At 37.6% G+C, this 22,429-nt stretch overlaps 4 protein-coding genes and 1 pseudogene across 4 annotated transcripts; 3 read left to right on the plus strand and 2 right to left on the minus strand.

Moving 5' to 3' along the window:
* Positions 1–1,022: 1,022 nt before the first annotated feature.
* LOC121806557 (G-type lectin S-receptor-like serine/threonine-protein kinase At5g35370) lies at positions 1,023–4,391 on the plus strand. Its single transcript, XM_042206658.1, has one exon. It carries the CDS (start codon positions 1,713–1,715, stop codon positions 4,299–4,301), a length of 2,589 nt encoding a protein of 862 aa, XP_042062592.1. The 5' UTR covers positions 1,023–1,712; the 3' UTR covers positions 4,302–4,391.
* A 243-nt stretch (positions 4,392–4,634) lies between these two features.
* On the minus strand, positions 4,635–5,707 carry LOC121806515 (cold shock protein 2-like). Its single transcript, XM_042206576.1, has one exon. It carries the CDS (start codon positions 5,382–5,384, stop codon positions 4,776–4,778), a length of 609 nt encoding a protein of 202 aa, XP_042062510.1. The 5' UTR covers positions 5,385–5,707; the 3' UTR covers positions 4,635–4,775.
* Positions 5,437–12,017, plus strand: LOC121807878 (annotated as a pseudogene).
* Positions 12,018–12,193: 176 nt separating this feature from the next.
* On the minus strand, positions 12,194–16,216 carry LOC121806311 (chaperone protein dnaJ A7A, chloroplastic-like). The gene is made up of 8 exons (XM_042206308.1): positions 16,117–16,216; positions 15,613–15,727; positions 14,723–14,855; positions 14,591–14,648; positions 13,949–13,991; positions 13,545–13,593; positions 13,369–13,449; positions 12,194–13,210 (listed from the first exon to the last, which is right to left on the minus strand). The coding sequence occupies exons 2-8, from the start codon at positions 15,717–15,719 to the stop codon at positions 12,368–12,370; spliced, it is 1,314 nt and encodes a 437-aa protein (XP_042062242.1). The 5' UTR covers positions 15,720–15,727; positions 16,117–16,216; the 3' UTR covers positions 12,194–12,367.
* Positions 16,217–19,619: 3,403 nt separating this feature from the next.
* On the plus strand, positions 19,620–20,096 carry LOC121807879 (protein SRC2-like). Its single transcript, XM_042208221.1, has one exon. The coding sequence runs from the start codon at positions 19,620–19,622 to the stop codon at positions 20,094–20,096; it is 477 nt and encodes a 158-aa protein (XP_042064155.1).
* The last annotated feature ends 2,333 nt before the right edge of the window (positions 20,097–22,429 follow it).

The following is a 22,429-nucleotide window of genomic DNA, read 5'->3' on the forward strand; positions in this document are numbered from 1 at the left end:
GAAAGTTGTAACTCTTGTAATAAAGAGAAAATTATTTAAAAAGGACAGTATTGACTGATTTTTTTAACTAATAAACTTAAATAAATTAGGAATTTATGTAAATTTGTGGGAAAATTAAGGAGAAAAAAAGTTAATACTACATGGCTTAGAAAATTATTTGCAGGCGAATTAATGAAAAAACAGTATTAACGGCGAGTGACCAGAGGCAATCAATTAGATTTTTTACTTATAGATTTTCTAACCCAACAATCAATAGGAGTATTAACCACTCCTCAGCCCAAAAATCAATATTAACCTCTCTGTTCATCTTCTTCGTTGAGAATACATCAGCTTCTTCTGCAACCCCTCCCCTTATCTATCTCTACTCTATTCTTATTAGTATTGTTCCTTTCTCCTCTTAGTTTTTGGAAAAGGCGGAAGGCTTCGGGTAGAGTTGAAGCTGACCGTGGGGTCGGAGACGGAACAGCACCAGGTCAAAGGTCGAAGATGATGTTTTCCGGCAGTGTTCGGTGGACCGCCGGTGGGGTCGGCCGACCCCGCGCGACCCCACCTGGATCCGCCGATGCTCATAAACTCATTCATAGTAATGAAAACATGTACTAAAAGGGGAATGTTATAAAAATTTGAACCATCATTGTTAGGTATATTTAGATACTTTAAGCACTCTCTTAACATTCTCTCTTCAAGTTGTAGGTTTTGTGGAATTATTTCATTCCGAATATGCCTTTGTTTATATAATTTATTAAATGCAATAAAACCACTATGATGACATAATTTCCTTGATGAATTTCTTACCATTTCTTGATGACTATCTTGAGGGAGTACTATATTATAAATTTACAACATTCTAAGTTATTATATGATTATAATGTTACAAATTTTAGTATAATCTCTCATACCAAATGTCAAGTTATTGTCTTGTTATTTTTTCAAATTCCTTAGTTCAAAATGTTGAAAATATAAAACCTATTTACATATGTCAATTATGTGTAAATTAATATAAGAAATTGCACAATAATGTTATTCCCATTTTCCGTACAATAGCTCCCACCACACAAGATCTTTTATCTTCAGACTTTTGCATTGTTTCATTAATCTCACTAATCCCAGTAGTACGATGCAATGCAGAGCATCTTTGTTCTATTCAGAGTATATCCTCCATTATTCAAATAAATTTCTCATTCCATTATTCAGTTTGGTAAACGGTCACACAGCAACAAGACATGTATCATTCATGCCCTCTAGCTGTTTGATGCTTTGTCTGAGCGAGCTGGGATTTTTTTATTTGCAGAGTTGCACTCTTTGTTAGTTTAGACCAAAAACATCTCATCTTTTTATGCTTCTCTCTGTCTCTCTTGATGTTGACTGTTGTTAATCACACAAGAGAAGATACATACAGTTCAAAGTCAGCTCATCCCATTATTGGACAGGCGGCTGCAATAACTACTAAACTAATTAACACTCCCCATCTCTCTTACCGTTGACATGCTAGCTGCAGCTTTTCTTGATTAATTAACGCCACGTTTGCGTCACTCCTCGCCGAAATCCATCTATTTTATGCTTTTATTCACTTCATCTCTCCCTTTCATATTTCTTGAAATTAAGATTTTATAAGATACAGGATGAAAAACTAATCCATAAGTCAACTCTGTGATGGAGACAGATGAGTTGAGTTATGATCTTCTTGATTTTGATTCTTGCATTCATTCATTATGATGGATCTCTCTCTCATCTTCCTTCTCTCTCTCCATCTCTCTCTTGCATCCGCCGCTCTCTTCCCAGAGTTCATATATCCAAACTTCACAGCGACACATCTCAAATTCATCGACTCCTCCGGCGCCTTCCTCGTCTCCCCCAATGGAACGTTCAAGGCTGCTATGTTCAACCCCGGCGCTCAGCAGCTCCGGTTTTACTTCTGCGTCGTCCACGCCGCGTCCAACGCCGTCACCTGGTCCGCCAACCGCGACGCGCCCGTGTCGAAGTCCGGGAGCATGATGCTAACGGGAAACGGCCTTGCCGTGGCCGACGAACATGGGAGCATCAAGTGGTCCACTCCGGACTTCCGGTCCCCAGTCTCTGCCTTGCAGCTGACAGAGACTGGAAACCTCGTGGTCCTTGACCAATTCAACACGTCTATGTGGGAGAGCTTCAGCTCTCCCACAGACACGATTGTGATGGGACAGAGGTTGAGTATGGGGACAACTCTCTCGAGTTCTGTCTCGGCCGACGATCTATTGACAGGCGGATACAAATTTGTCTTAACGGCTTCAGATGCCGTTTTGCATTGGAGGAACCTTACATATTGGAAGATGTCAATGGACGTGTCAGTGTACGTGAACTCCTTTGCGACCATCGGCTTCTTGGAGATGAACCAGTCGGGAGTCTACCTGTTTGACCACAATGGATCTTCTGTCGTGGTCAGACTAAATCTGCCAGAGACTGGCTTCAGATTGGCCAGGATTGACCAGTCTGGCCAGTTCTCCATCTTAAGCTACTCGGGAGCTACTCGCAAGCAGGATTTCGTCATGCCTGTTGAAAAGTGTCGTGTCCCAGTCGTCTGTGGGACGAACGGATTGTGTAGCCGTGGGGCATCTGCAGATAGTACTGTCTGCACATGCCCCACAGGCTTTCGAGCAACTCCAAATAATCCGAACTTTTGCGTTCCATCTGATAGTGCTTACTCCTTACCTGTTTCCTGCAGCCAGTCTGAACGGTCGGAGAGTTTGAATTCTTCGAATTCGAACTACTTGCAGCTCGGCCATGGTGTAGACTACTTTGCGAATGAGTTTGTCGCACCTCAGAATTACGGGGTGGATGTGTCTCAGTGTCGAAACCTCTGTTCACAAGATTGTTCTTGCTTGGGATTCTTCTTCGAGAATTCATCCGGTTCATGTTACAGGCTTGAAGACGCGGTCGGATCAGTGATGATGAGGGCCTCGAGCAGTCGCGTGGGATTCATCAAGGTCGTTGTGCATTCTGCAACATCGGGTTTTGGTAGTTCGGACGATGAAGAGGGGCTGCCTTTAGTTGCTGTGGTGCTACTGCCTACTAGTGGACTCCTTGTGTTGTTTGTTATCGGCATTCTTCTATGTAGAAAGTATAAGCAAAACGACGTCGAATTCGTGAATAGTCTGAAGAACTATTCGAAGTCCATGTCGTTCGATGATCTCGAATTCTCCATCCCCGGTCTACCCCTGAGGTTCGACTACGAGGAGATTGAACGAGCAACAAAGAATTTCAAGACGACGATAGGAACTGGAGGTTTCGGAACGGTATACAAAGGCATGCTTAAAGACAAATCACTTGTTGCTGTTAAGAGGATCACTAATTTGGGAGTGAGAGGTAAGAGTGACTTCTGCACTGAGATTGGTGTGATTGGAAGCATTCATCATCTCAATTTGGTGAAGTTGAGAGGCTATTGTGCTCAAAGGAGGCAATGGCTCTTGGTGTACGAGTACATGAACCGCGGCTCGCTCGACAAGACCCTGTTCGGGAACGGCCCGCCTCTCGAGTGGGAGGAGCGGGTCGAGATTGCGCTCGGGGCCGCGCGGGGGCTGGCCTACTTGCACAGTGGGTGCGAGCACAAGATCATTCATTGCGACGTGAAGCCAGAGAACATACTCCTGCACGATCAAAATCAGGCGAAACTGTCTGATTTTGGCCTTGCCAAGCTTCTCAGTCGTGAAGACTCCAGTCTCTTCACGACCATGAGAGGCACTCGGGGCTACCTGGCGCCCGAGTGGCTCACAAGCTCCACAGTCTCAGACAAGACTGATGTGTATAGTTACGGGATGGTGCTACTGGAAATTGTTAGCGGAAGGAAAAACTGTATGACAAGGGCAAGGAGCCACAGCCTCGACGAGGACAGCTCCTCCCAAGGAACCGCACCATGCGAGTTCGTTTACTTCCCGCTCTACGCGTTGGAGATGCACGAGCAGGGGAGGTATTCGGAGCTGGTTGACCCAAGACTAGTTGGTAGAGTGACGAGCCAGGACGTGGAGAAGTTGGTGCGCGTGGCTTTGTGTTGTGTTCAAGAGGAGCCGGGGCTGAGGCCGTCCATGACGAGCGTGGTTGGTATGCTCGAAGGGAAAACACCATTGGGCGCTGTTGCGATCGAGGCGCTCAACTTTTTGCGATTCTACGGCCGGAGGTTCGTCGAGTCGTCCGTTGCAGCGGAATCTGGAGGGCTTAGTGACGTTATGGTGTTTCCAGGTGCAAATGTTTCACATGGTAGCAATGTATCTATGTCTACTGCAGCTTTTTCTTTCATCTCATCCCAGAATATCTCTGGTCCAAGATAAAGAATATAGTTTACAAATTTATATTTGTTATTTACATTTGTTTCTTGTTGCATATACATTTATAAGAGATAGTGTATTATTTTTGTGTGATTTTGCTCGATTCATTCTCAAGCTACTTAACAAATGAAATCATTTTAGTAAGTCGTTTTCTAATGTACAATATTTAATCAAATCAATACTTCGATAGTGTCATAGGATGTTTAACAATGTTAATCAATAATTCAATAGTGCCATGTAAGTAAGATGTTAACTACGCCATAGACTCGAAATTATGATTGGTTGTAAAATCATATCAAATCAATAATTTGATATAAGTTGGAATAAAAATCAGAATTTAACAGAAGTTGAAGAATACAACGTGTATAAAATTGGAGATGAAAAATACATTAGTATAACAAGAAAATATTAAAATAGAAATCAAATGAAAGATTTATGTAAGTTTCCACCCATATTGAAAGTAAAATTGCAACAAAATCAACTTTGGCAATCCCTCGCAAAGTGCCCTTCTTCACCACAATTGTAGCACACTCTTCCACCACCACCGCCGCTGCCGCGACCTATTCCGCCACCGCCGCGTCCATAGCCACGGTAACCACCATCTCCCCCATCGCCACCTCTGCCTCCACCACGGCGTCCATAGCCACGATAATCACTATCTCCTCCCCCATCGCCGCCATAGGTGCGGTAACCGCCATCTCCAAATTCTCCACCTCCACCGCCGCCGTCTCCATAGCAATCCCTAGCCAAGTGGCCGATCCTCCCACAGTTATAGCACTCCACTCCATCACCGAACCTACCTCTCCCCCTGCCATAACCGCCGCCGCTTCTGCCACGTCCACGGCCGCCGGATTTCTGATTCCTAGCGAGGATCGCGACGTCGACGGCTTTGCTCCGGCCGTCGTCGCAGCAATCGACGGCGAATTCCACCCTCTGGCCCTCGCGCAGCGTGCGGAAACCCTCGGATCGGATCTCGGTCTGGTGCACGAAGAGATCGTCGCCGCCGGCGTCCGGCGAGACGAATCCGAAGCCTTTCTGGCCGCTGAACCACTTCACCGTCCCCGCCGATCTCGCCGCGTCCGCCATTAATCCGAGGATCAATTCATGAAAATGACAAAGGAACTGAATCAATTAAGCGATGGCTGAGGTGAGGTGCAGAGAGATGAGATTTTATGGATGAAGATGATTGGGGGAGATTTATCCATTTTTGAGGCGAAATGAAATAATTAGGATTTTCGATTGGCTGTGGAAAATTGACGTGTTAATCTGTGAAGATGATCCATCTTCAAATTCCAAAATAAGCTTTAACTATGGACCTACATGATCGACACACTGCGTTAACATCAAGCATTCTCTCTCTCTTTTTCTTTTGCTGCAATGCTTTTGCTTTTTTCAAATTAATTGGTAGGGAAGCATTGATCAGATTCAAATTTGAATCATTTACCAACTAGTTATACATATGCACACGGTCGGGCGGAGGCAGAAAAAATTAACGGTAAGAGATGAACTTCACTATATATTTTTTCACGGTCAAACATAATATATATATATATATATAGGGTTGTGATCAATTGAGATTTTTTAGCCTAATTGAGAATTGAGATGCATTATTAGCCACTCATTTTTATTAAATGAGTGGTCCAGAATTTACCACATGGAAAATATTTTTACATTAATTAATTGTGAAAGGGCAGAATGGTAATTTCATCATACATTTTATTTAATAAATATTTTTTTATTTTTTTAAAAAAAATTAAATTTTTTTTTCGATTTTTTATTTTTTTTATTTTTATTTTTTTTGTCAACTACATATACAATTCATGTCAACTACACACATATAATGTCAACTACATATACAATTCATGTCAACTGCACATATATAATGTCAACTACATATATGATTCATATCACCTATACACATATAATGTCAACTATAAGCGGTTGACATTTGATGTGCAGGGCTATTGACATTTGATGTGCAGGCTACACATCGTAGTTGACATCGCGTGAAAATTAAAAAAATTAAAAAAAATTTAAAATTTTTTTTAAATTTTTTTTAGTTGTTGACATTTTAATACGAGTTGTTGACATTTGATATTCTGGCTATTGAAATGAAATGACGATAATACCCTTAGTTGATATAATCTACTTGTAGTTGACATTTCAAAATGAGTGGCTGAAAATGCATCTCAATTCTCAATTAAGCTAAAAAATCTCAACCTAACAAGACCCTATATATATATAATTATACAATATAAAAACCGCAAAAATTATAAAATGCATATATATTTAATACGAAATAGTCCAAAATATATCTAATAAAATAACATGTCATAGTTGCGGTTTTACGTCTAAAGCGGTGGCAACTGAATTCTACTTGTTCTCATCGATTGAAAACGTTGTAAGATTTTTTCGTTATCAATCGTTGAAAACATGTCATTCTCAATGTATACAATTAAACTAGCATTCATCCACTCATCTCCTATCCGATTTCACAAGTCAGTCTTGATAGTCTTCATTGCAGAAAATGCTCTCTCAATAGAAGCAGTAGCAACAGGTAAAACCAATGTCAACTCAATAATCCGATAAACCAACGGAAAAATCAAATGCTTACCACTTTTGACCATTTCCGTAGCAATGTCTCCTAAGTTGCTTAAGGCAGCAAATTGAGGATCACATTGTACATTAACAATAAAATTACTAAGTTGAAGTGGAAGACGTGAAGAATCATTTGCATAGAAGTCCTCGTGATATAAAGTAGCAAGACGGATTACTTGATCATCTTAGAATCGAGAGAAAGAATTTCTTGGATCAAGACATGATATGCATCCTAGCAACTCAGTGCTAGCGTCAGAAAATCGATTATACATCTCTTGAATAGTTAAATCAACCACCTTGACATTGCAACCACAATAACATAAATTATGATATATATATATATAGAAGACATGAATAGGAATATTATAGTACCTGATTAAAAATCTCTACACGATAATGATGCAAATTCGTGATCAACTCTGCTCCATACTTCTTATAATCACGGCGTGGTATAATTTCATCCATATCAACTTGTGAAATATTATGCAATTCACAAAACTTTGTTGCTTGATCATGTATATATTCCCATCCATTCTCTCTAAAACTTTGCAACTAATGTTTCACACTTTGAATCAATGATATGACTTGAATAACATTTTGATCTTTCTTTTGCAAGGCAATGGATAATTCATTAGTTATTCCCAATAAATGTTTCATCAAATGCAAAGTGAAAACAAACTCATAGTTATCCATCCTTTCAATCAATCCTTCAGTGGTACTTCTGTTATCACGGAGAGTAGCATCGTCACGTACAACTTCCAACACTTTCTCAACCGAAGACCACATAGAGCATAGACGAAGCAATGTAAAGTAATGTGAGCCCTAACGAGTGACTTCTCCATCATTAAGTTGTTCAACTAATTTGTCATGTTGCAACTGCCTAAGTTGGTCCTTTCTCTTACAAGATACCCCGACCATATTCACAATCATGGAGACATGGCTAAAAACACCATTCACAACTCTAATACCCTTAGCAACCGCAACAATAATTAATTGGAGTTGATGAGAGAAACAATGAATATGCCATAGATTTTCTTGCAATATTAAGAATTTCAATCCATTAAACTCACCCCTCATATTAGAAGCTCCATTGTATCCTTGCCCTCTCACTTTAGATAGAGATAAATTATGCTTCACCAATAAATCATCAATAGCACATTTCAAAGTATGAGAGGAAGTGTTAGTTACATGCACGATTCCAATAAATCGCTCAATCACATATCCTTCGTTATTCACATATCTTAAAACAACTCTCATCTACTCATTCATTGTAACGTCTCGAGCATCATCAACCAAAAGAGTGAAAACTTTATCTCCAATATCATTAACTATGGCAAGCGTATTTGAAATGCGTGACCTATGAAGCACATGCGTTTGCTAATTCCTTTTGAATTCGTGGTGAATTCATTTGATTGTTAGCAGGAGCATTTGCAAACAAAGTTTTGGATACATCATCGTTAAGTTCACTAAACCATAGAAGCAACTCAATAAAATTACCTCGATTTGAAGAACTACTTGACTCATCATGTCCACGAAAAGATAATCATTGCTTTAAGAGAAACCGGGTCACATTCAATGAGACTGTCAACCGAATGCGATATGCAACTTCCATCTCACGGGTATTTGACCGTAATATACTTGTCACATTGTTCCTTTGATCTTGAAAAGCTTCGAATTGAATTCTAGCATTATTATGACAACTATTCACGCTTCCAACATGATAATTGAATCTTTCTAATGAATTTTTCCAGTTGCTACAACCTATCTTTGTAAAAGCATCATCTGATTATCAACCTCCTTTATCTGATTTCTTGAAAAGGTAGCACCAAAAGCAAAAAGTTGCATCCTTTGATACACTATACTCTAACCATGTATACCTTTTAAACCAAATATCTTAAAAAATTCTTTCTTGATTACCATATTTCTTTTTTTTCATACTTAAGTCCAATTGGTTGACAAGGGCCTTTATTCAAGTACTCTCTTCGTACTCTATCTCGAATTGAAACATCGAACTATTCAATTGGCTTGCGTTTTCCCAGATCACCAACAATATCATTCAAGTTCAACTCAACTTCTCTTCGGGGTTGATTTTCCATTGCTTCAACAATGGGTTCACTTGGAGAAGAGAATTCATCCCGACGCTTTTTTTTAAAGAAGTGTTCCATCCTCTACGGTCAATCTAAGCAATAACGAGAGAAGTACAATATTAGTTTATATACATAACTCCATAAGATATAAAGATACTATCAACACTCACTAATATAAACTGTATTCTATACTACAATCACAAATATTAGCTTGCAACTAACCATTATTATAACTTTTTTAGCTTGCAACTATTCTATCAAAATTTTACCAAAACAAGAAATAGAATATAAAATTAACTTTAATAAACTCATTACCTCACAATTTGTGTAGAATTTGAATATTAATTTCTCTAAAGTTTCAAAGACTCAAACCCCACTTTTACAAAATGGCGTTGTTTCTGTATCGCCGCGCCATTGTAAACTTCAAAATGAAAAAACCCTTATGTTTCTCTTTTTTAATTTTTAAAATCTTAAAAACGTGTGTGCCAATTAAAATGTAAACTTACTAAAATTTAATAACAAAAACGTGTTTCACTTTAAAAAGTAACAACACTTTTAGAGTACAATCTTTTTTAATAAGGTACGAACCGGTCAAAGCATTTAAAGTGGGGTTCATGTGACTTTTACTTTTATATTAATTTATGTATGAAAATACTCTTCTTCTTCTTTATGCTTCTCCAATCTCCAACGCCATTGTTATATTTCTTCTGTAAATTTTAACTTTTCATTTCTTTAATTTTCAGCCCCATACAATTATTCATCCAAAATAATTTGTTCTTTAGTAGCATTATTTGGTAAGGGCTTAACACGATTTTAAAAAATTTTAAAAGTAGAAAAAAAAAATTAGGTAAGGGCTTCCGCCCTACCCTCTTTGTACGTGTGTCCGGCTCTGCATATACATAATGTTCAAATTTGTAATCATTTACCAACTACTTTTACACATACATAATGTTCTATGTAGGGGGATTGGTCACTTAGAGTCATCTCCATATTTTTGGGGGGAATGGCCTTTTTTGATCGACTATATGTGTATTTTGCGTTTTGCTATCTACAAGTGTATCCTAATTGGCAAAATCCATCCCCTTGTTAAACGAGCAATCTACAAAATGTCATAAATGAGAATTTCGTTGCTCGGACTTCAGAGTCATTGTTTCCATGTGTACAAAATGTCACTATAGAGAGTTTTGCCATGTCATATCATATGCATGTAGGTTTGAATGTATGATGTCCTATTTATATGTCGTATTTGATTTATTTTAATAGGTTAATTCAATGGCTGATCCAGAAATTTCATATTGGGAGTACGATAAATAATTATATTTACTTAAAATTTTTAAATTTAATCAAGTTTTTTTCTTCGGTTATCTCCATTAAATTTTTTTTTGCAATGAGTCCTTCATTGTGAATAAAAGAGATTTTTTTAGGCATTATTTACTAAAAAAAATTTAATATAAAAAATAGAGGTTCTTAAATATTTATATAACAAAGAGTTTATTTTAGTTTGGAGAAAGTTTTAATATTTAAACTAAAATAAAATACATCATATTTCTATTACAAATCATAAATAATAAATATTATCTTCAATCATACATGCTTTATTGTAGAGTATAAAACAAATTAGAACATAAATAATCAGTTATATTTACTCAAATTAGATACCATATGGGGGTGGAACCCGGCTTTTGGGAGTACACTTGTACTCCCTTGTACACTTGTACTCCTTTGTTCTTACGTGCATCTGCCAGTGGGTTAATTCGTTATCGGATCGAGTAGCGGATATATCTTCTTGAATTATTCAATCACACGTGCACTTTTAATTGTATCCGTCGATTCTATTGGATTATCATTCGTTCAAGAAGTGGATTCTAAACAATGCGTAACATAAAATTATTTTACTCGAATTTTGGGTTTTAAAGAATTAGTAGGTGTAAGCACCTTCACTTTTTTTAGCGGACTAAGTTCAATAATGCTCATTAAAACTCATTAACTCTAAGAATGTCTAAAGAATAGAAAATATTCTGAACTTTGAATATATGCTAAACTTTGATGCACCACTATTAGTAAAAATATTATTCTTCTTTTTTAACAAATAAATATTTTCACAACTTCGAGTGCTTCTCATTCTTTAATACTCCATCTATAATTTTTTCCACCTATAAATACAGTTCATAAATGAATTATGTTTGTCGTCCACATTAATCTTCGCATATCCTAATTGTAGAATCAAAATTTGGAGAAATCATGGAACTCGTCAAAAATCTTTATTTCCCATTGTTTCATGCTTCAATTCTTTTCGCATCGGGTAATATTTATAGCTACATTTTTTAATTTATTGTTCTATTTTTCTCGAGAGGTTTTTTCTAGAATGATTTTTTGCAGGGCCAAAAACCTTCCGACGGTGCAAGAGTTTTCACCATCGTCAACTATTGCCGGGAAACGATATGACCAGTGGTATCTCCAGGGGAAAATTTCAGCGACGGCGGCGGCTTCGCCTTCACCGCCCCCGTGGGCTGGAGCGGCACATCTGGGGCCGCACCGGCTGCAAGTTCGACCGCAGCAGCAACAGCCGGTGCCAGACCGGCAGCTGCGGCTCCAGCCTCAAGTGCCGCGATGCCACCGGTGACACTCCAGGCTAACCCAAGCCTTCAACTTGCCGGTGACGGTGAAGCCGATAAACGGCAGCGGAGGCAATTGCAGCGCCACCGACTGCAACGGCAGCGACGTCAGGCCGAGCTGCCCGAAGGAGCTGGCGGTGCACGGGAGCAGGGGCTGCGTGGTGGGATGCAGAAGCGCATGCGAAGTCTTCAAAAAGGACAAGTATTATTGCAGAGGGGCGTACGGGAATCCAGTGACCTGCCAACCGACGTCGTATTTGAAGATCTTTAAGAAAGCTTGCCCGACCTCGTACAGCTACCCCTGCAACGATCCTAGCAGTATTTTTACGTGCGTAGCCGCAGATTACGTTGTCTCCTTCTGCTTCATCAAATAACTACATCTATTCCGATTCTATAATAAACTTACCATTTACGACAAACAGTGAAATGAGACTCTTATTGACGATGAGAATCAAGGCTGGCCCATGAGCCTGACTAATTTTTGGCCCACTGAGCTTCGTACGATTGGCTCAGCAAGCTCGGGCCGGGCTACCCGACAACATGCCAAGCCCAATTCCATCACAATAATACAATTGATGTAAAAGTAAAAGGGAAAGATTCGAAGTAGGAATACCTTATTCCAATGGCAAAACACCAAACTAATCCCAAAATTTGAAGCATTCTTTTTTTCTCATGTAGATTCACTGAGGTAGCAATGTGCCTTATAAATGGCTATAATTCTACAAATACAACATCTATCACTAAAGTTTGATAAATATTGCAAATAGAGTTACCTCACACTGGGAGCCTTCTCCTTCTTCAGGTCAGCGAGTTGCTCGATGAGCTTCCTCTCGTCGCCACTCAGTCGCTTCGGGATCTCGACTTGCACTTTCACGAGCTGGTCACCCCTCATGTTCCTCTTGTTGAGAAGCGGCACGCCTTTCTTGGCCATGACCAAGGTCGTCCCCGGTTGGGTGCCCGATGGAATTTTGAGGTCCACCATTCCATCGACGGTCGGCACTTTGGTCGTCATTCCTAAGATGGCATCTATATAAGAAACCTTGCACGTATACAGAATGTTGGTGTCGTCCCTTCTCAGAACGGGGTCGGGGAGGACGTCAATTGTGACAAAGAGATCTCCCGGGGGTCCCCCTTTACGTCCGGCATTTCCCTCATTACGCACCCTCAAACGGCTTCCGGAATCCACCCCGGCCGGAACTTTCAAGCTGATGCGCTTGGACTTTCTTACTCGGCCTTCGCCCCCACATGTGTTGCAAGGAGTTGACACGTCTCCCTCTCCGCCACAAGTCGAACAAGTCATGACCTGTTGGAAGACACCTAGTGGCGTCCTCGTGGATGCTACAACTTGCCCTTGGCCTCCGCAAGTGCTGCACTTGGTTGGAGTTGTTCCCGGTTTCGCCCCCGAACCATTACAGGTGCTGCAGCTCTCGAGACGGGTTATTTCAATCTCCTTCTCAATGCCAAACACTGCATCTTTGAAGTTGAGGATCAAGTTGTAGACCTGATCTTCGCCTTCAGTGGCTCGGCTGCGGGATCCCCTTCCTCCCATACCTCCCATACCACCCATGCCTTCGAATAACGACTCGAATATATCAAATGGGTTGTTGAAATCCTGCCATTGAAAGTAGACAAATGTTAGAATTACTGCAACATGAACCAACCATCAATTTACCGACAAATAACAATAATGAGACATTTTGCGCCCTATCCCTATTTTTCGTTCCTCTACTTTAATGGCTTTTAATTTCTAATAGTGGCAGTCCGACTTACCCCCATACCCATGCCGGCACCTTTAAGCCCAGCCTCACCATACTTGTCATATATAGAACGTTTTTCATCATCTGATAACACCTGTCACAGAATTCATGATTTAGAAAATTTACGCATATTGAATGCTCAAGCAAAAAATGTGAAGTGCATATATTTTACGAGGATCGGATTCCTACCTCGTAAGCATTACTGATCTCCTTGAACTTGTCTTCCGCTCCCGGTTCTCTGTATTTCAGATGTATAGCTTAATAATAATGTTTCAAGTTTTCAAAGCTTTGTATCATTACAGAAAACCTCAAACATAACAACCACAAAACGAACATCCTTCAATTGGCATGTTAATGGTTCTTAATATCAGCTTAAATATTCAATGCCAGCTATTTTAGTATTTCATTTACACATCAGTTTCATAGCTTATTCCTCGAAAAGGTCCCAGAAAATACGAACAAGTAAAAGAAATGCTAATATGAACATGAACACCAAAGCAACTTATAAATACGAGTAACAAATATACAAAGAGAAAGAAAGAAGTAGTTGAAGGCTAGAAGCCAATAAAAACCAAAGGTGCATCATGACTTACTTGTTCACATCAGGGTGATAGTTCCGAGCAAGCTTTCGATATGCTGGTGAAGAAAGTGAAACAAATGAGATATAGATCAAATCCTATGCTTTCAAAGGCAGTACAAGGATACAGATTTGACTAATTAAAACAGGTATTAGGAGGATGCACATTTACTATTCAGATTTCAAAAAAATCAAAACGCAAAGATTTCTAAATGAGGGAGGATTACAAATAATGAAGGAACATGTTACAAAAACATTTACCAATTGAGAGGATAATTCAGTGATGATGATATATGGTGTTCACAGAAAACATCTTTATGTTGATTCCCATAATGAGAAGTCAACGGAGAAGTGAATATCATGGCAGGAATCAGAAATTTGATGTAACCAGCACAAATTGACGGAAGTTAATTCGTCGATTAAGTCATTTGGGCAAGACTAATTAGCGCAAATAGACTAAATTAGGTTGTCGATCAACTCATTTAGGTAAGACTAATCAATGCCTTAGGCAAATAGTGGAGGTAAAAAATAAAAAAAACATGCTAAATGTGACGCGGAACATTATTGAACCGTATACAACATTAAATCAAGATATTCTTCTCAGTGCCCGGGTAACAGATTTTACAGATAAGCAAAAAAGTGTCCAGCTAACACTAACCACTTTTGATCTCAGACTTGTTTGCATTTTTAGAGACACCAAGGACAGAATAGAAATCCTGCAAGGAAAAAATAAAGTTACTTCTGAGTATATGTGTGGGAATACATAAACCAGATACAGTTGCAAACTCACTTTTTCAGCTCGAACAACAAGGCGGGCGCCTCTACTCTGACGTGGTTTGATGCATGATGCTGAACCAAAAAGTTCACCCAAGGGTTTCTGAGAGAAAATTGTTGAACTTAGCGATGGGGACCTTTTGGACAAGCTGCACACAATAGAGAACAAGGTGAACGAGAGATTCTGCAAACAGGATATCATGTCCTTTATGGTAATTTGAGCACTGAGAGGAAAAATCGGAGCCTAAAACACTAATTTATGGATGTACAGGCAATGATAGAAGAACTCCACAAAACGTCAAAAACATATAATCAGCACAAAAGTGATCGGAGAATATTCCAAGTATCCATGTGATGTGACTAAACTAAATGAGAGAGAAAGAGACAAAACATATCGATGCTCATGATCGTCGGACGATGGCACAGCGAAGTAAAACACAGCATTGTCAAAAGTGAGTTCAGACAAAAACATACATGTGTCAATAGTGTGACAGGGTGCACACGTGCAGGGCGCGTGCATAGGGAAAGAAAGGATAAGTGACATGGAAAGACATTAGTAAGACAAAAAACAATATTTATTGCAAAATAGGGAGTATAAATATGACCTATTACTAATCATCCATTTGGAAGTGGGGATCTGAGGATTCTACGCTTCACATTCTATTAATTGGTCTTATCCTAAACCTCAACATGCTAACGAAAATGAGAATAAAAAACGAGCTGCACTTAAAACAAGTACTAACAGCTATGGGACAAAAAAGAAAGGGCGAAGCCATTAACGAGCACCAAATTTCCCCAGCACAAACAAATAAAAGCATTAATAACCAAATTCTTACGCCAGGATCATAAAATACTAAGCATAACCAACAGCGCAGTTAAGCCAAGAACAACAATGAAAAAACCTACCAATGAGTAGACATCGATGCTCGAACTACAGCAGAGGATCCGAATACGAGCTGAGGCTGAACTCCCCACATCACAGCCCGCATACTTCCACAAGGAACGACAGCCATCCAATGCCCTGCTCATTTGGACCAAACAACAATGGAAACATCAATTTTAGCAAAAAAAAATAAACTTTATCACTCTATCGTTATTTTCTTTCCCATTCTCACCCAACCCTAATTCCAAAAGCAGAAAAAGATAAAACCTTGATTGAAAAACAAACATCACATGTCCTCATAGAATCTTTTTTGAGACATCAGACCTCAGTGGCCATTTCCAACTCCGATTCAAACATCTCACAAAATGATTTAGGGAAAACAGTAATGGAATCCAAACTCACTGAATTAGGCCACCTAACTAAAATTAGTTCGATATCTCAAAACACATATGAAGAATTCTACGGGGAAATTCACTGAGCTCTGATAAATTAGGAGATTGAGAATGGAAGATTGAATTTTCATTTACCTTTTTGAGTGGATATACCGCGTCGAGGAGGTGAGGAAAATGGAGAAAACCAGAAGCTAGTAGAGAAGAAGTAGGCTTAACCAGAAACGGGAGCATCAGCATAGGGCTAATCGTTTTCATTTGGTTATATATCACCCGGGTCGGGTCTGGATCCGATCCCGTTCTATATTCTCGCAAATGGGTCGGTTTTTTATTCATGGATGCTCCGAATCTTTAGGGTGAAAAATTCATGTTATGTTATGTATCAATTAATTTATTTAATTTTATTTGTGGGTTATGATTTATATTAGTACTATGATGGTGTGGATTAATTTATTTTTTATTTCGGTGAGTTATAGTTTATTCTAGTATCAATTTGTATAATTGTGTGGAATCAGATTTTTAGTGTGCATATTTTTATCGTAATATTAACTTATTAATCATGTAGCGTGAACTTTAATTGAATAATATTAATATCAATTTTGACGTACTTGTTTTTGTGTGAATAGTGTGTTGGGTTATTATCATGTGTTGTGTGTGTCACGCAAATTCCTAATTGATCCAAATAGGAGAATCATGTGGTTTGAATAGTAGTAATGTAGTATAAGAGAAGAAGCCAATTGATTGACTATATTAGTTCATCATACGTTAAGATTCGAGATTCTTCCTACTTAACTTCAAAAGAACCAAACACCCACGCTTACATATATTTTATACACACTCCCAACAGACCAACACCATATTATATGAAATAGGATCAAGATAACAACTTTTTGCTACATTTGCAAAACATAAGCATAAGTAGGTAGTATTAATAATCCATCGATAATATTGAAAGTGTTTATATGGCTTATCTTCTCTTTAAAGTGTTTTCTGGTAACCAGTCATAAATTGTTTGTCGGTCGAAGGCTTTGATCATTTTTTTTTGTTTAACCACATGTGTTCCGAATCCGCCTTCAAATGCTTTGGTCTTTTAGTTGTTGTAAACGTCGATGTGTTGATAAGAGGCCACGATGATGAAGCTTTTTCAAGTCCTTCCTCAAGCCTATAAATAAGAGTGAGCTTTAGAAAAGAGACATATATGCTTCTACGTGCAATTGCATCCATCACTTAGAAGCATTGGTCTGTTCGATTATGAGGATCCAATTATGTTCATCGGTGTATGGTAAGTTTGAGGTGCTTTCACGCTAAGGATAGCATGTCAATCTGATAGCACCAACAAACACGCAATTTATCTGGCGGAAAGAGGGTTTTCTCGACCCAACTTAATGCTAGTTTGTAGTAATTTCCACTTCATTTCCTATATTTTTATTTTAAAACTTTGAATTTGGGTTGACTTGTTGAATGAATTTCATTACCGACGGGGACAATGTCTTGAGCTAGGATGTATGGACTGAAGTTGACGAACCTGTGAAAACATTATACTATTATTCAAATGCTTATTGTTTGAAATTATCAACAGAAAATGATACGCTGATTTTCAGGTAATTTGAATAGTGGAACATTATTTCGCAATTTTTCTGGCAGCAATTTATTTAGTGAACGTATATATATTCAAGGAAGTGACATTAATTAAATTAATCACGCAAGTTTGGCTTTTTATCATATATTCCAACGATAATTGCAATGATCCAAAAATTTCAAAAAATTAATAGGAAATGGTTTATTTTTATGTTATCTTACAAACCTCCTATGTAATAATTTACTGCGAAAATACTTTATGCTGAGACCAAGACTGTTCAAGGTCTTCGTCTCGATATGTAATTAATTAATTTTGTTATTTTATTCCACAAGTTGACAATTCTTTGCTTTAGTAAATTGCAATAAGACAAGAGATTTTAATTTTCTTTTAATTACTCCTATGATAGTAACTATATCATGCTTAGTCTTGAATTATGATGTCATTATTAATATAGTGGATGCAGAAAACTACACTAAGTATTACTCTTGCTAAACCTATTTTCTTCCGCTTATATTAATATAGTACTAGTAGGTGGGGTTCGGTTTCCAAGATAAAATAATCCAAGATACAATCTAGGATTGAGTTATGAGATTATTTTAGTCATAAGGGGTTAACTATGACTAATTATCCCATAATTATCCATCTAGGATTGAGTTGTGGGGTTGAATCTCATGAACCAAACACACTATAAATTTAATCTCGAATACAATCTTGCAAACCGAACACCCCCGTAGTATATGATTAGATTAATGGACAAATTATGTTTAACATTTTTTTTCTCAAACTCATTTTTTGCTGCCAAATTTCTTTATTATTTAATTTATGCAATTTAATCTTGGTTAATCTTTGTAGCCTCTACCAATTTGGTTATCAACAGAAGATAAGAATATAACAAATTAAGAAAATAATCTAACAATTAAATGTGCAGCATTCTGGTTTTAGAAATTAAACTTTGACGAAACTCATATAATATTATTTGCATATTTTAATAATATGGCAATGTTTGAAAATAATTAAGATGAAGATGCACCATTAATATATCCTAGTACTTGGAATGAAATACCCCTATTTAAATACAAATGAAAGTAGAAGACAAAGATCGAAATATACACACGTCATTCTACTTCTTGTAGATATTAACTCCATATTGACTTTTGTTCTAAAATATTTAATTACAATAAAGAAATAAAGAAAACCATGACTTTTACCTACACATTTTATAGTGTGAGCCGCGACCCTTAGATTCTTTGTTATATATGTAAATGCGTGTCAGAGAATTTATTGTAAATAAAGTAAGTGTAAAAATGAGGCATCAAAAATCTCTAATCAGAGATTTTTAGTTTGATCTTAAATCCAATTTTCGCAGCCAGCAAGAGATTTTTAGTTTGAACCAAGATAATATATGTGACAAAAGAAATACTACTATGCACATAACCATCTCAATATCATATTTGTTCAACCCACAATTTTTTTAGAGTGAAACATAATTCCTTGATAATTGAATTTTAACATTTCTTTTTCCTAGTGAATTTAAATATCGTAAATAGTTTCTAAATATTATGATAATCATATTTGATGTCATTTACACTATTTTAGACAATATTGCTATTTCACTTTTGGACCTAAAAAATCATCCTTGACTATATCTGCTATAATTGGTCATTTAATTACTTTAAGGATATTTAAAACTATGTTACTTAATTGAGTATATCTTCATTGTGATTTTGGTTATGTCTCGCAATTGTCTTATTCGTATACAGAACAACGTCTTTTTGCGATGTCCAAAACCAATTATTTAGTAAAAATGCTTAAAACCTCATCGTTTTTAGCATCAACCAAAGACGTCGTTTTTTTCACATAATACCATTGAGAAGAAAATAATAATAAAAATTAATAATTTAATACTCCCCTCTTCTTCTTGGTTGCTTCATTGTACCATGCATACTCAGTCCTATCCATCCCCCACAAGTCACCTACTTATTATACTCCTATTTCCTTCCACCTTCAATTAAACAACACTATAAAACACACACACACAGAGAGATCTCAATTTCCCCCGAATATGGACTGCCGGAAGTTCGAAATAACCCTAATTTCCGCCACGGATCTCGAAAACGTGCGCATCCTCGGCAAGATGAAGGTCCACGCCCGCGTCTCCCTCAGCGGCGGCGCCGCCGCCAACGGATTCGAGAAGCGCTCGCCGACGGACAAGCACGGCGAGACGAATCCGGCATGGAATCACACGATGCGTTTCGCAATCAGCGAGTCAATGGTGGAGAATTTCAACACCATGCTCGTTGTCAAGCTCTACTGCAAGCGCAAGCTCGGCGACCGCTACGTCGGCGAGATCCACACCCCGGTGAAGGAGCTCTTCGACTTCGCCCGGAGCAGCGGCGGCAGCGCCGTCGTCTGTTTTCCAGTGCAGCAAGGCTGCGTCAACTCGCAGGGGATGCTGAGGTTTTCGTACAAATTTGGGGAGAAAATCATGATCGATAAGCTGCTGCTGGCCGAGAGCGTCGCCGGCTTGAACCTCGCTTGATGTCGGCCGCCGGCTGTTTGCGTAGATAGGAATTTGGGGCTTTGTTTTTGTGTTTCAATCTCATATTTTATTGATCATTCGATCAAAATACTCTACTAAAGTTAGATAGGAAAGTAGAACGTTGATGGAGGTGTAAGTAAATATTGAGAATATGGAAAAGGTTGAAATTCGACGGTCGAAGAAGGTCGTCGCCGATTTATTGGCGTCGCGTGTGGTTATCAGTGCTAAGGAAGCTCTTAGTTTTCCTGTTTGGTAGATATTCAATCACGAAATTGCATTTTCTATACTGAAATTGTATACTGAAAGAGTGTATAATTGTTGTAGGTTGTATATGAGGCTGACTTGTAGAGTTTAACTATAGATAGAGATCAATCATTGAGTTTCTGACTCTAATTATGTATAAAAATTTATCAGAGAAACGAAAAAAGATATTGGTTGGTAGGGATCAATAGTTATGTATATATAGAAATAGTTACAGCAAAATTTTAAATTTCTTGATGATTTATTGCAAACCGTTTGAAGGTTGATAAGATGTTTTCTGTATGCAATAGAAATATTCTAACTAGAATTTTGAACTAAATTAATTAGTAGAATATTAGATTAAGTAAATTAAACTGCACAAAATAGCACATGATAAGACGTTTTCCTCTAATTAATGTCGAAATTCAAGTCTCATTAATTAGATGTGTAAGAATATGTGAGTTGTAACTCAAAATAATACTAGTAGGCTTAAGTATAATATTACTGAAATATTAATGAACCTAACAGGAATGACACAAATAATCCAACTTGGTTTTTGTTGCATTAAATATTGTTTTGGAAGTTAAGTTTTTATTTAGACTTTTCTCCATACACATATATAATTGTTTTTATCGTTATCAGATCAATCTCAAGAAATTTGGGGTTAAGCTAGATTCCAAAACAGTAGACTTCTAATAAAATACTCCATCTTCTGAAATTTCTTATTAAGAAAATATCGTATTAGTTATATGGTCAATTATTCAAAAATCGAACAATTACTTCTGAATAATGATTTCTCGGCCACAAAATATATGCTTTATAAATAATTTTTTGTGTATCTATATATGAGGTGAAATATTACGGTCGATCTCTATACTTTTGTTAATCATGAATCTGGGGTTTTAGTTTAAGTCAATCTCTATACTTTTGTGTATCTATATATGCTTTATTATAAGTGGGGTTTTAGTTTAAGTCAATCTCTATACTTTTGTTAATCATGAATCTTATGTGGCACTAATTATCTTACTCACATTTTATTATAAAATATAATATATAAAAGTAGGATTCACATTTTACTAATTTTTTTCACGTACATTTTACTATATTTCTTAAAACCTGAGCCAAATCAAACGGTGTTAATTAATGAGGGACGGGAGGATTAACTATAAGTAACCTGTTAAAAAGGATAAATTAGAGTTTTATTAGACCCATATCTATAATTTTAGTTTTGTCATAGTATCTCGTATTTATAATTAATTCAACCTTTTCAATGTATGTACATATTAAGGTGCGTTAAAATGACAACACCTTTTAAAGTGACACTGTGACATCACGTAGCATGTAATATTATAAACGCTACACTGCAATAGTATAAATGCTACATTGCAATCTATAGATTGCGGTCTAGCGTATTGGATATTGCAGACGAGCAAAAATTGCAGTCTATCGTACTGGATATTGCAGTCCGAAAAAATTTGCCCTTGAGCGTTTTTTTATGATTGTCACATGACAGCTGATTATTCGTCCACATATACAAATGATTGGCTAGGAATGGTGGTATGATGTCACTTTAAAAGTTGTTGTCATTTTAACACAAACATATACATATTTGATTCACATTAGTGAAAAATATTAGCATTGTTTATTGCAAAGTATCGCGGCTGAAAATGAATTAGTACTTACTATGGATGCCCTCGTGACATTTCTTTTTGAAATTGAACTCCAATTGGCAAGCAATGTTAGTTCAAGAGTTTAGAATCTGAAGTTTCATAGTTTTGGTGATGCAAAGTGATGAAACACTTTCCAATGCGAAAGCTGAAAACACTTTCTTGTGATCTACTCCTTCCATCCCCTAACAGGAGTTGCTCTTTGACCGGGCACGAATTTTAAGAAATGTAGAGAAAAGTTGGTTGAAAAAGTTAGTCAAATGTGGGACCCACATTTTTATATTGGTTTTATAATAGAATGTGAGTGAAGTGAGTTAGTGGAATGTGAGGCCTACTACCATTTATGGTAAAAATGAGATGTGAATCTTAATGGGGGACGACCCAAAATGGAAATTAGTGACTCTTATTCAGGGACGGAGGGAGTAT

The sequence above is a fragment of the Salvia splendens genome, chromosome 6 (assembly GCF_004379255.2).
Source record: "Salvia splendens isolate huo1 chromosome 6, SspV2, whole genome shotgun sequence".
Lineage (NCBI taxonomy): Eukaryota > Viridiplantae > Streptophyta > Magnoliopsida > Lamiales > Lamiaceae > Salvia > Salvia splendens.